At 40.2% G+C, this 12,337-nt stretch overlaps 1 protein-coding gene across 4 annotated transcripts in view; it reads right to left on the bottom strand.

Moving 5' to 3' along the window:
- Positions 1–12,337, bottom strand: part of znf507 (zinc finger protein 507) — a 62,119-nt gene that overhangs the window by 26,594 nt on the left and 23,188 nt on the right. For 2 of the 4 annotated variants that reach the window (XM_063066971.1, XM_063066973.1), the window contains exon 5: positions 11,847–11,958. In XM_063066971.1, the coding sequence (XP_062923041.1) occupies positions 11,847–11,958 (112 nt within the window). Of the gene's footprint in view, positions 1–615; positions 809–11,846; positions 11,959–12,337 lie in introns of all 4 variants that reach the window. The other 2 variants (XR_010020301.1, XM_063066972.1) reach the window with 2 other exon arrangements.

Here is a 12,337-nt window from a genome sequence, read left to right as displayed (position 1 = left end):
CCAAAGAGCAAAAAATGACAAATTGTGCAAGTACACAAAGAAAAACAAATAAATAATATTGACAACACAAGTTGCAGAGTTCTTGAAAGCGAGTCCATAGGTCATGAAATCAGTTCAATATTGGGGTGAGTGAAATTATCCATTGTAATTCAGGAGTTTGATGGTTGAAGGGTAATAACTGCTCCTGAACCTGGTGGTTTGGGACCCAAGGGTCTTGTACCTCATTTCTGACAGCAGCAGCAAGAATAGAGCGTGGCCTGGATGCTGGGGTTCTTGATGATGGATACTGCCTTCCTGTGACAGCACTCCTTCTAAGTGTGCCTAATGGTGTGGTGGGCTTTACCTGTGATGGACTGGGCTTAATCCTCTATTTCTTGTTGGCTTTTCCAATCAAGGGCATTGGTGTTTCCACACCAGGCCGTGATGTAAAAAGTCAGTATACTCTCCACTGTGCATCTACAGAGGTTTGTTAAAGTTTTAGATGACATGCCAAATCTTCACAAACTTTTAAGAAAGTAGAGATGCTGCTGTGCCTTTTTTTTTAATGACACTTATGTGCTGGACCAGGTACATAAGCTCTGAAATGATAATGCCGAGGAATTTAAAGTTACTGACCCTCTCCACCTCTGATGAGGATTAGCTCATGGATCTCCTGTTTCCTCCTCCTGTAGTCAGTAATCAGCTCTTTGGTTTTGCTGTCGTTGAGTGAGAGGTTGTAGATGTGGTGCCATTCAGTCAGATTTTCAATCTCCCTCCCATTTGCTGATTCAGGAGGCATCAAAAGCATACTTGTGTTTTGAAGATGTAACTAGCAGGACACATAAAGAGTAAATCAGTGTTGTTGGATCATTGGAACTGTTTTAGGGGAAGGTGGAACCTTTACAAGAGCAACAGGTTGCACAGAAACCAGAAAGGTCCTCATTTTGAGATATGCTAGTACTATTGGGGAAAGTTCAAACTGAATCGGCAGGGTAATGGGGTTTAGAGTAGGTTTTCCAGTGAAGAGGTACAGTCACCTATAGGAGAAAAATTCACAAGAACAGTAGGCAAAGCAGGAGAGTAAATAAACATAAGGGGGATACAAAACTAAATTGCATATACTGTAAACATGAGGAATTCTGCAGATGTTGGAAATTCAAGCAACACACATCAAAGTTGCTGGTGAATGCAGCATCTCTAGGAAGAGGTACAGTCGACGTTTCGGGAGGAGACCCTTCCCCAAAATATCGACTGTACCTCTTCCTAGAGATGCTGCCTGGCCTGCTGCGTTCACCAGCAACTTTGATGTGTGTTGCTTGCATATACTGTAGTTTAATGCAAAGACTCTTAACTAGTTAGCAGGTGAACTGAAAGCTTAAATTAACATGTTGGACTACCATCACTGAAACATTGCTTAAAGACAGGCAGGACTGGCAACTCATATACTGGGGTACAGAATTTTCATGTAAGAGGAAGGGAATGCAAAGGAAGCACTGGCATTGCACTGTTAGTCAAAGTTGATTTTAGTTCACTACTGAGGGAGGATATCTTAGAAGGCTCCTCAAATGAGGCCATATGGGTAGAGGAATAAAATCTTTGAGATCCAGCTGGATACAGGTGTCCCCTGCTTTTCAAACGTTTGCTTTACAACAACCTCGCTGTTATGAAAGACCTACATTAGTTACCTGTTTTCACTAACAGGTGTTTTCACTGTTACGAAAAAGACAGCGCGCGCCCTGAGCAGCCAAGCTCCTCCCCCGGAACAGCATTCTAGCTGGCTTTGCTTAAACATGTGCCTGTGAGCATCTGTGCTTTATGTCGATTTATTTTGAGCATCTGTTAGCAAGATGAGTTCTAAGGTATCGGAAAAGCCTAGAAGAGCTCGTAAGGGTGTTACATTTAGTGTAAAACTAGACATAATTAAACGTTTTAATCATGGTAAACGAAGTAAGGACAAAGTGAGTTTGGCTTGTGGAAATTGACGAAGATGATGTTTTGGCATCCCATGACCAAGAACTGATAGATGAAGAGCTGATGCAATTGGAAGAGGTAAGGATAACAATCGAAACTGAATGCAGTAGCAAACGGACTGAAAGTGAAGTAGTCTAGGAACTGAACGTGAAGCAACTGTGTGAGATTTTCGTTGCAATGATTACAGAAAAGTACGACTTTAATTTTGAAAGGGTACATAGGTTTAGGGCATATTTGCAGGATGGTTTGATTGCTTACAAAGAACTGTATGATCGAAAAATGCGCGAGGCTAAGCAGTCAAGCACACTGTCGTTTTTCAAGCCTTCCAAATCAGCCACAGCAGATGACGAAACTTGACCTTCGACATCGAGGCAGGCAGACATAGAAGAAGATGACCTGCCTGCCCTGATGGAAACAGACGACGATGAGATGACACCCCAGTGTCCTACCACCCCAGCCTCCGACGACTCAGGCTAACACACCATCAGTGTGCTCGGCGCTGTCTTCCCGATTCCGGTAAGTGATACTACACTGTACATACATTATTTCTACTTTATATAGGCTGTGTATTTTTATGTGTTATTTGGTATGATTTGGCAGCTTCATAGCTTAAAGGTTACTGGAGAGAGTGTTTCTGCCGAGAGCACCTGCATGAGATTTTCGCTACAGTGGACAGTGTGGCAATGATTGTAGAAAAGTATTTCTACTTTATATAGGCTATGTATTTATCATATCATTCCTGCTTTTACTATATGTTACTGTTATTTTAGGTTTTATGTGTTATTTGGCATGATTTGGTAGGTTTTTTTTGGGTCTGCGAACGCTCACAAATTTTTCCCATATAAATAAATGGTAATTGCTTCTTCACTTTACGACATTCCGGTTTACGAACCGTTTCATAGGAACGCTCTACCTTTGGATGGCGGGGGAAACCTGTACAGGTATCAATTTTAACCAATGTTGCAATGACAAATTCTGCCATCTTCATCAGGGATACCTGCCTTGGCATGTCTAGCCCAGTGATATATATACCTCTGTCATCTGTCCCTCCTGATTGGTTAGTCCTCAACCAATTAGGCTTCTGCTGTCCCACCTTGTTTACAATTGAATTCCAATTCTAAATTAGAGCGAGACCCTCATCTTTGTTAAAATTCTTTTTCTCATTTACGTGGGTTTAATGTGCCAGGATCTTAAAGGAATATCGGATTAATACCACCCACAAACACATCAGGAAACTCAATGCCCAGTTTATGTAAGTCAAAAATTACCTGGGACCCAGAGCGCCTGAGGTTTACAGGATTCCCTGTGAATGCGGAGCAACACATATCAGCTAGATGGGGCACATGGTGGAAATCCGCATTAAGAAGCATATGAGGTGTATCCATTTGGGTTACCTGGAGAAATTGGAGTTAGCAGAAAACTACATTTGCACATAAGATTGACTCTGACAGCACAAAACTACTGTGCTGCACCAATGGATTTTGGGACTGCCTGATAAAGGAAGTCATTGAAATAAAAATATAGAGAAAAGGAACTTTAACCAAGATGAAGGTTTCGCTTCAAGTAAGAACTGGAATGCAATTATAAACAAGGTGGGACAGTAGAAATGTGGACGGACGACGGGAGTACATATACCACTGACTAGACATGCCTGGGGATCATCCCTGATGAAGATGGCAGAGTTTGTCATCGAAATGCTGGTTAAAGTCAATACCTGTACCTGGCTGGAAGTCTGAGAAGAGTTATATACGCTGGAAATGCACTAGATCCTTTTTCACACGGCTAGTGATTAGGAACAAAAAGAACATTTTCACTTTATAGATGGTGTATTAGAAATCTAACAGTGACAGGAGATAGAGGAACAGATATCAAGGCAATCTGCAGAGTTATGTGATAAAAACAGGGTTATAATACTAGGGGACTTCAGGTTCCCAAATGTTGACAGAATTGCTCTAGTGTAAAAGGCTCAGGGAGGCAGAAGTTTTAAGGTGTGCTCATGAGAGCTTTCAGAATATGTAAATAGACCAGAGATGGATGGAGCACTGGAGGTGCCAATCTTGGGGAATGTAGCTTGTCAGGTAGTATATTAGAAAATGGTTATGGAAAAAGAGCTGGTTGTAACAGGATTAAAGGTCTTACATTGGAGGAAGGCCAATTTCATTAAAATACACCAGTACCTGGCAAAGGCAGACTGAGATCATCTACTCGCAGATAAGTCTGCATCTGTACAGGGGGAAGTGTTCAAAGGAACTACTATGTTCCTATAAGAGTGAAAGCCAAAAGGTAACAAGTACATGGAGGGCTTTGTGGGAGAAAAGGGTTGGATTGATCTTAAGAGTAGCCTAAAAGGAAAGCACAACATTGTGCTGTAATGTTCTGTGTTGAACAAAGACCTTCAAGGTGAAGAGATATTGAGGATTAGATTGAAGTTTGGATAAATGCTCACACTCAACATCAGCAAGACCAAAGAATTAATTTTAGACTTCGGGAAGAGGAAATTGGGAGAACATCTGTTAGTCCTTGAGGGCTCAGCTATGAAAAAGGTGAGCAGTTTCACGTTCCTGGCATCAAAGTCTCAGAAGATCTATCTTGGGCCCAACATATTGATGCAATCATGGTGAAGGTTTGGGGAGATGTGTTATGTCACTAAAGACTCCAGCTAATTTCTGCAGACGTACATGGTGAGCATTCTGACTGGTTGTATCACTGTCTGGTATGGAGGCACCATTACACAGGATAGTAAGAGGCATCAGAAGGCTGTAGTCTCAGCCAGCTTCATCTTGGAAACAAGCCTCTCCACCATTGAGGAAATCTTCAAAAGGCAATACCTCAGGAAGCCAGCATCCATCATGAAGGATCCTCACTATCCAGGGCATACCCTCTTCTCATCACTACCAACAGGGAGGAGATTCAGAGGACTCAAAATCACTACTCAATGCTTAAGGAACAGTTTCTTCCCATCTGCTATCAGATTTCTGAACAGTTCATGAAGTTACGAACACTACCTCCTTATTCCTCTTTTGCACTATTTATTTATTAGTACAGATAGTCATTTGTTTGTCTTGACTGTACTGCTGCCACAAAAAAAGATTTCATGACTCATGTCAGTGACACTTAATCTGTTTCTGAAGAGAAAAAAGGTAAGCTTGTTGTAGAAATGGGGAACTAATGACAAGGAAGACACATCAAAAGTGTACTGGGATGCTTAAAAAGGAAATTAGGATGGCAATGAATGCCACAAACTATCACTAGCAGACAGAAACTGATGTAAATATAAACACATACATCAAGGAACAAATAACCAGGGAAAGAGCAGGGCTCATTAAGGACAACAGGAGCAATCTGAGAGTAGAGCTAGGAGGTATAGGCGAGGTCTTAAGCAAATCCTTTTCATCAATATTCACAGTCCCTATAGTAAGAGAACTTAGTAAAGGGCAGGTGAGCTTCTAGTGCAAATCTTCATAAATACAAAAAAGATATATTCAATGCCTTATAGGTGGATAACTCCTCAGGCCCAAATAAGATTTAAATTCAAGGCAAAGGAAGTCACTGCTGGAGTTCTGTCTGAGATTTTTATATCTTTGCTGGCCACAAATGAAGTACCAGATGACTAGAGGACAACAGATGATGATCTCGTTTTGAAGAGGGGAAGTAAGGGAAAGCCTGGCAATCACAAGTCTGTGAATTTAACATCAATAACAGGGAAGTTACTGGAAAAGACCTAAAGGATTGTATTAATAATTACCTGGAAAGACAGGAACTAATTAGAGATGGCCAACATGGCTTTATCAAAAGCAATCTTGTCTGACCAATCCAAATTAAAATTTTGAGGAGGAAACAAAGTTATTGACAAGATAAGATTAGCCTTCAGGAAAGCTGCTAAAAGGTCCTACATGGGGTACTGGCCCAAAAGGTCAGAGCCCATGGGATCCGGAATAAATTGGCAAACTGGCTTAGCAATAGAAGAAAGAGGATGATAGTGTGGAGTTGCTTTTTTCATTGTATGTCTGTGACTTGTGATGAGCCACAGGGATTGGTGCTGGGTCCCTTGCTGTTTGTGATTACAGATGAATGATTTGGATGTGGATGTAGGAGGAACTATCAGATTGATCACAGGTAATGTGAAGGTCAGTGACAGTGCAGAGGGTGGTTAAGGTTGACCTTGATCTGTTGGCAAAATGGGCTGAGAAATGGCAGATGGAGTTCAATCTAAGTACATTTGAGGAAATGCATTTTGGCAGTACCAATGAGACTGTGGCATACAAAGTGAATGATAAGATCTGGTAATGACCTGGTTATAAAAGGTGGCAGTGCAGGTAGATGATAGTAGAAGAATGCATATGGCATGCAGGCTTTCATTAGTAGCGGCACTGAATACAAGAACAGGGATGTAAAATATTGGAGCAGCAAATAATCTGCTGTACGAATTCATTGGGTCCAGCAGCATCTGTCAGGAGATGTTTTGGGTTGAACCCAGATTTGTTTGTTGATCCAGATCCAAGAATCTGTAGTATCTTGTGTCTCCATTTATAAAATGTTGCTCAGACCTCAGCTGAAGGACTGCATGCAGTTCTGGTTTCCACAATATAGGAAAGACAGGATAGTACTGTAAAGGGTACAGGAAAATTTACAAGAATGCTGTCTGATGTATATCACAAATAATAAGTGACCTAGCAGGGACCAGATTGTTCAGGCTTACAATCACAAAAGCAACTGCCTATTATCATCTTTTGTCTCCTATTGCCAAGCCAATGTTCAAATGTTTCAGTTAAGAGGACAGTTGTAGAAGCCAGGTCTGTTTTCTCTGGGAGGAGGTGGTTATGAGGAGACATGACTGAGATATATAAAACAAATATTAGGGATCTAGTGTAGGAATAACTCATGAAGGTATTTTTCCCTTATCAGAGATGAATAAAACTACAGGAGATTTAGGGTGTGGGGTAAGAGATTTAAAGGAGATTCTATGAGGGACATATTTTACCAAGTGTACCTGAAGACACTGCCGGAGAGAGTAGTTAATACAGCTTACACAATTCAAGAGCCTAGGTGAGCATTTCAATTGTGTAGGCTATGAAGGCTATGTGCTAATGCTGGAAGTTGGTATTAATACAGATGTGCTCTAACCGGTCAGCCTGGACATGGTGAGCTAAATGTCCTGTTTCTATGCTGTATGATTGGATTCAAAATTGGCTTGTAATAGGAGATAGATGGTAATGTGCAGTGATTGCATTGGGACTCATACTGTTTGTTACATATCAATATGAATGTAGGAGCTAGCAAGTTAGAGAATTGGGAAGCTTTTAAAAACCTACAGAAAGCAACTAAAGGAATCACTAGGAGGGAAAAGGTGAAATATGAAGGCAAGCTAGCAGCCAATATCAAGGTGGACAGTAAAAGCTTTTTCAAGTATATAAAGAATAAAAGAGATGAGAGTGGATATAGGACTTCTAGAAAATGAGCCCAGAGAAATAATAACAGGGGACAAGGAGATGGCAGATGAACTAAAAGAGTATTTTGCATCAGTCTTCACTGTGGAAAACACTAGCAGTGTGCCAGGTGTTGAAGGGAGTGAAGGAAGAGAAGAGAAATGAGTGCAGTTGCTATTATAAGGGAGAAGATGCTCAAGAAGCTGAAAGACCTATATATGCATAAGTCACCCAGACCAGATGAACTACACCCTACGGTTCTGAAAGAGGTAGCGGTACAGGTTGTAGATGCATTAGTAATGATCTTTCAAAAATAATTGGACTTGGCACGGTTCCAGAGGACAGGAAAATTGCAAATGTCACTCTACTCTTTAAGAAAGGAGGGAGGCAGAAGAAATGAAACTATAGACCAGTTAGCCTGACCTTAGTGATTGGGAAGATGTTGGAGTCAATTGTTAAGGATGAGGGTACATGGTGACACAGGACAAGATAGGACAAAGTCAGCATGGCTTTCCTTAAGGGAAATCTTGCCTGATGAACTGGTTGGAAGTAGGATAGATAAAGGGGTGCAGCGAATGTCTTATATTTGGATTTTCAGAGGGCCTTTGACAGAGTGCTACACATGAGGTTGCTTACCAAGTTAAGAGCCCATAGTTTTAGAGAAAAGTTACTAGCATGGATAAAGTTTGGCTGATTGGAAGGAGGTAGTGAGTGGGAATAAAACAACATAAAAACAATCCTTTTCTGGTTGGCTGCCAGTGACTAATGGTGTTCTGCAGGAGTTGGTGTTGGGACTGCTTCTATTGATGCTTATATCAATGATTTAGATGATGGAATAGATGGCTTTGTTGCCAAGTTTTCAGATTATATGAAGATTGGTGGAGGGGCTGAGAAAACAAGGCTGAGAAGGACTTTGACAGATTAGGAGAATGGGCAAGAGAGTGGCAAATAAAATACAATGTTGGAATTGCATTTTGGTAGTAGAAATAAATGTGCAGACTATTTTCTAAATGGAGAGAAAAATCCAAAAATCTGAGATGCAAAGGGACTTGGGAGTCCTTGTGCAGAACACTCTAAAGGGTAACTTGCAGGCTGAGTTGGCAGTGAGGAAGGCAAATGCAATGTCAGCATTCATTTCAAGAGGTCTTGAATACAAGAGCAGGGATGTGATACTGAGGCTTTATAAGGCACTGGTGAGGCAGTTTTGGGCTCCTCATCTAAGAAAAGATGTGCTGGCATTGGAGAGGGTCCAGAGGCAGTTCTCAAGGATGATTCTGGGAATGAAAGAGTTGTCATATGAGAAACTTTTGATAGTTCTGGACCTGTACTCATCGGAGTTTAGAAGGATGAGGGGGAAATCTCATTAAACTTTTCAAATGTTGAAAGGCCTAGACAGAGTAGATGTGGAAAGGATGTTTCCCATGGTAGGGGAGTCTCCGACAAGAGGGCACAGCCTCAGGATAGAGGGGTGCCCATTTAAAACAGATGCGGAGGAAATTCTTTAGCCAGAGCGTGGTGAATTTGTAGTATTTGTTACCACAGGCAGCCATGGAGGGCAGATTGTTGGGTGTATTTAAGGCAGAGATTGATAGGTTCTTGATTGCCCATGGCATCAAAGATTACAGGGAGAAGGCCAGGAAAAGGGCTGAGGAAGGAGAAAAAGGATCAGCCATGATTGAATAGCAGAGCAGATTCGATGGGCCAAATAGCCCAGTTCTGCTCCTGTGTCTTGTGGTCTTAAGCTTCAAGGTAGCATGAAAATTGATGGCAATTGGTGGAGGTGTATAGATAGGGCAAACGCAAGCAGGTTTTTTTCCACTGAGTTTGGGTGGGATTACAACCAGGATTAAGGGCAAAAAGTAAGAAATTTAAGGGAAACATGAGGTATACTTCTTCGCTCAGTGGTTTGTGAGAGTGTAGAATGAGCAGCCAGCACAAGTGGGCTTCATTTCAATGTTTAAGAGAAGTTTGGTTAGGTACATGGATCACAGGGGTATGGAGGGCTATGATCCTGCTACAGGTCGTTGCGAGTAGGCAGTTTAAATGGTTTTGGCATGGACTAGATGGGCTGAAGGGCCTGTTTCTGTGCTATACTTTTCAGCGTTGACAGTGAGATTGGTGATCTTAGGATACAGGATGACACTGATGTATTGTTAGGGTGGCAGAGAAATTGCAAATGGAACTCATTTCTGACAGGCTTAGATTCTGGGAGAACTAATAAGGCTAAGATATGCCCAGTAAACAGCAAAGTCCCAATAATGAATATTGAAGACAGGGGGTTTTTAGAGTTCAAAGATCTCTTAAGGTACCAACACAGATAGATAATGCATTGAAGAAGCCTACAGATACAAACGTTTGTAATTACCTTCATTATCCAGGATATGATTTTCACAATGAGATTTTTATATATTAAAAAATTGTAAAAGACTGGTTTGGCTACAACCGAAATACTGTGTGGTGTTCTGGTCATCACACTGCTCGAATAATGTAACTGTATTGGAGAGCATGAAGAGGAGATTTGCCAGGATGTCACCTGGATTGGTGCATTTCATTTAAAGGAGAGATTGGATAGAACTGGTTTCTTTCCCTTGGAGCAAAAGCTGAGAGGAGACCAAACAGTCACAAATGCCACAGGTAGGACAGATAGTGGGAAACTTTGAAAAGGTATCTACATCCAGAGGACATATGTTTAAGGTAAGGAATAAGAAGTTTTGAGAAGATCGAAGGATGAACTTTTTCATCAATTGGTTAGAACCTGAAGTGCACTACCCAAGGGGGAGGCAGAAATAGGGGCAGGTAATCTCACAATATTCATGCATCTAGATAAGCACATGAATATTCAAGGCATGGAAAGATTCAAGCCATGGGTTGATATCTGGGATTAGAATAGATAGGTATTTGATGATCATCGTGCAGATGTTGGAAAATATATGTCATTGTGCACTTTACAAGAAGGAATCAAAAAGCATTAAATTATCTAAATGGATAGAGATTGCAAATGACTGAAGTTAGAGATCTAAGTATTTTTGTGCATGAAGCACAAGAAATCAGAATGCAGGTGCAACAAGTAAATAGCATATTGGTCTTACTCCATTACAGACAATTTATTTTACACTCTGAAATCTCAGAATTTTCAAAATACAAGCATCCTGACATCAAACACTCTAGTAAAAAGCTCATTATTCTTGTCAATGGACTCTGTGGATACATGATAATTAAGTTATCTGATTTTCATATTTTATCAGTAAAGGACAAGTTGATTTTCCTGTTTTCTAGTCAACAATTTAGAAAGAACATATCTAAATTGATAGATCAATAATCTACTAAGAAAGTCTGACATGAATTTCATCTAACTTCTCTTATTATTGAAATACTTATAGACATATCCTTAAGTTTTCTGATCTGAACCAGTGGCAAGCTGATTGGCAGTCCAGAAAATATTATTTCATGGATCCTTTAGCAAATTCTTCCCTCCTATAACACATTGTTTCTACACTATAGAATATACCTATTTACAATGGCCATGGCATTTGTGTTTGTGAAACACACATGACAAAGTTTACTAAGCTTGATATACATCACAGACAATAGTTAAATAGATATAAAAATTACTTTAGTATCTTCTTTAACAGCAGACCAATACAATAACTAAGTGAAAGTGTTCATCCTTCTCAAAGTATACTTCATTCCTGATTTTACCCAGATGGAGTTGGCTGGAACTGAGAGTAAGCATGAAAGAGCAGGAAGGTATCTGGTATCAATACATATTTATCAGCAATTTTTGCCTTCTCTTAAATCTCTTTATGAAAGATTCTGGCTTAATACATCATTAGGTACAACCCTGCTTTTGAGCTTTCTTTATGTGTATTTGAGCTTTTTCCCCCCCATATCTACATTTGGCCTGAATCTTTGTTGGCCCAGACAATTCTCCTAAACTCCAGCAAGTACAGGCCCAGAACCCAGAAAACAAAATTCCCTAGCTTTGCAGAACTTTGAATCTCCCCTGCACCCCTTCGGGGCTATCACATCCTTCCTGTAATCTGGTTATTGGTGCACCCTGCAGCAGAAAGGATTCAGAGATTTGAATCATGAACTTCTGCATTACAGAAACAGATTTATCTTTCCAAGTAGGAGAATTGTCAGTAATTAGAGGACACAGATTGAAGAACTACAGGTAAGATGACTAAGCTTTTATCTCTACATAGCAGGTTTGTTAAGATCCTCAAAAACAGTGCATACAGAGAATGGGAATAAAACGATTAGCTTCTAAAAAGAATTAAATAAGGAATTGAAAGGAAGAAAATTGGGCTGTAAAGAAGAGGAGTTGAGTGGAATTATTGGCTTGCTCTACCAAACAGCTTGTACAGATTCAGTGAACTGAAAATTCTCCTTAACATGTTGCAACATTCTCTGAAAATTTAGCTTGAAGATTTTTTAAAATTCATATGTAGATTTACAGAGTACACACACCTGTAGGGCTTATCAGTGTTGTGGATTCTTCTGTGGTTTCGCACACCAACATACGTTGAACTTGTGTAGTCACATACGTCGCACTTATATAATTTCTGAGGTGAATGTACTTCTAGGCAGAAGGAGTTAGAGAATATTAGTATCAGTAATTATTTAGGATATTACCTCAGATTTGCTAGAACTTGATGTAGGTATTTTAGTTATCCAATACAAATACAATAGAGATTACAAAGGACACAAAGTTATTACCTGTGCACCATTTTATGGAGAACTAGGTGCTAATACAAAGCTGCATGGGTACATAAGAGTTTGCCTATGTCTGTAGTTCTGTCCGACCTGCTTCAGTCTGTATGGTAACTCAGTCCCTGAAGTCAGATTATGATTACTATATTCATACTAAAAAAAAGAACCTGCCCGTAATTAGTCAGTTAAAACTGTTAAAATCACAGGCTATGAATTCTGCTACTCACAAACATTCAAAGCCCATTATA

This window comes from Mobula hypostoma, chromosome 14, assembly GCF_963921235.1.
Source record: "Mobula hypostoma chromosome 14, sMobHyp1.1, whole genome shotgun sequence".
Lineage (NCBI taxonomy): Eukaryota > Metazoa > Chordata > Chondrichthyes > Myliobatiformes > Myliobatidae > Mobula > Mobula hypostoma.
The sequence above is the reverse complement of the archived record's forward strand: the minus strand, read 5'-3'. Positions and strand labels throughout refer to the sequence as shown.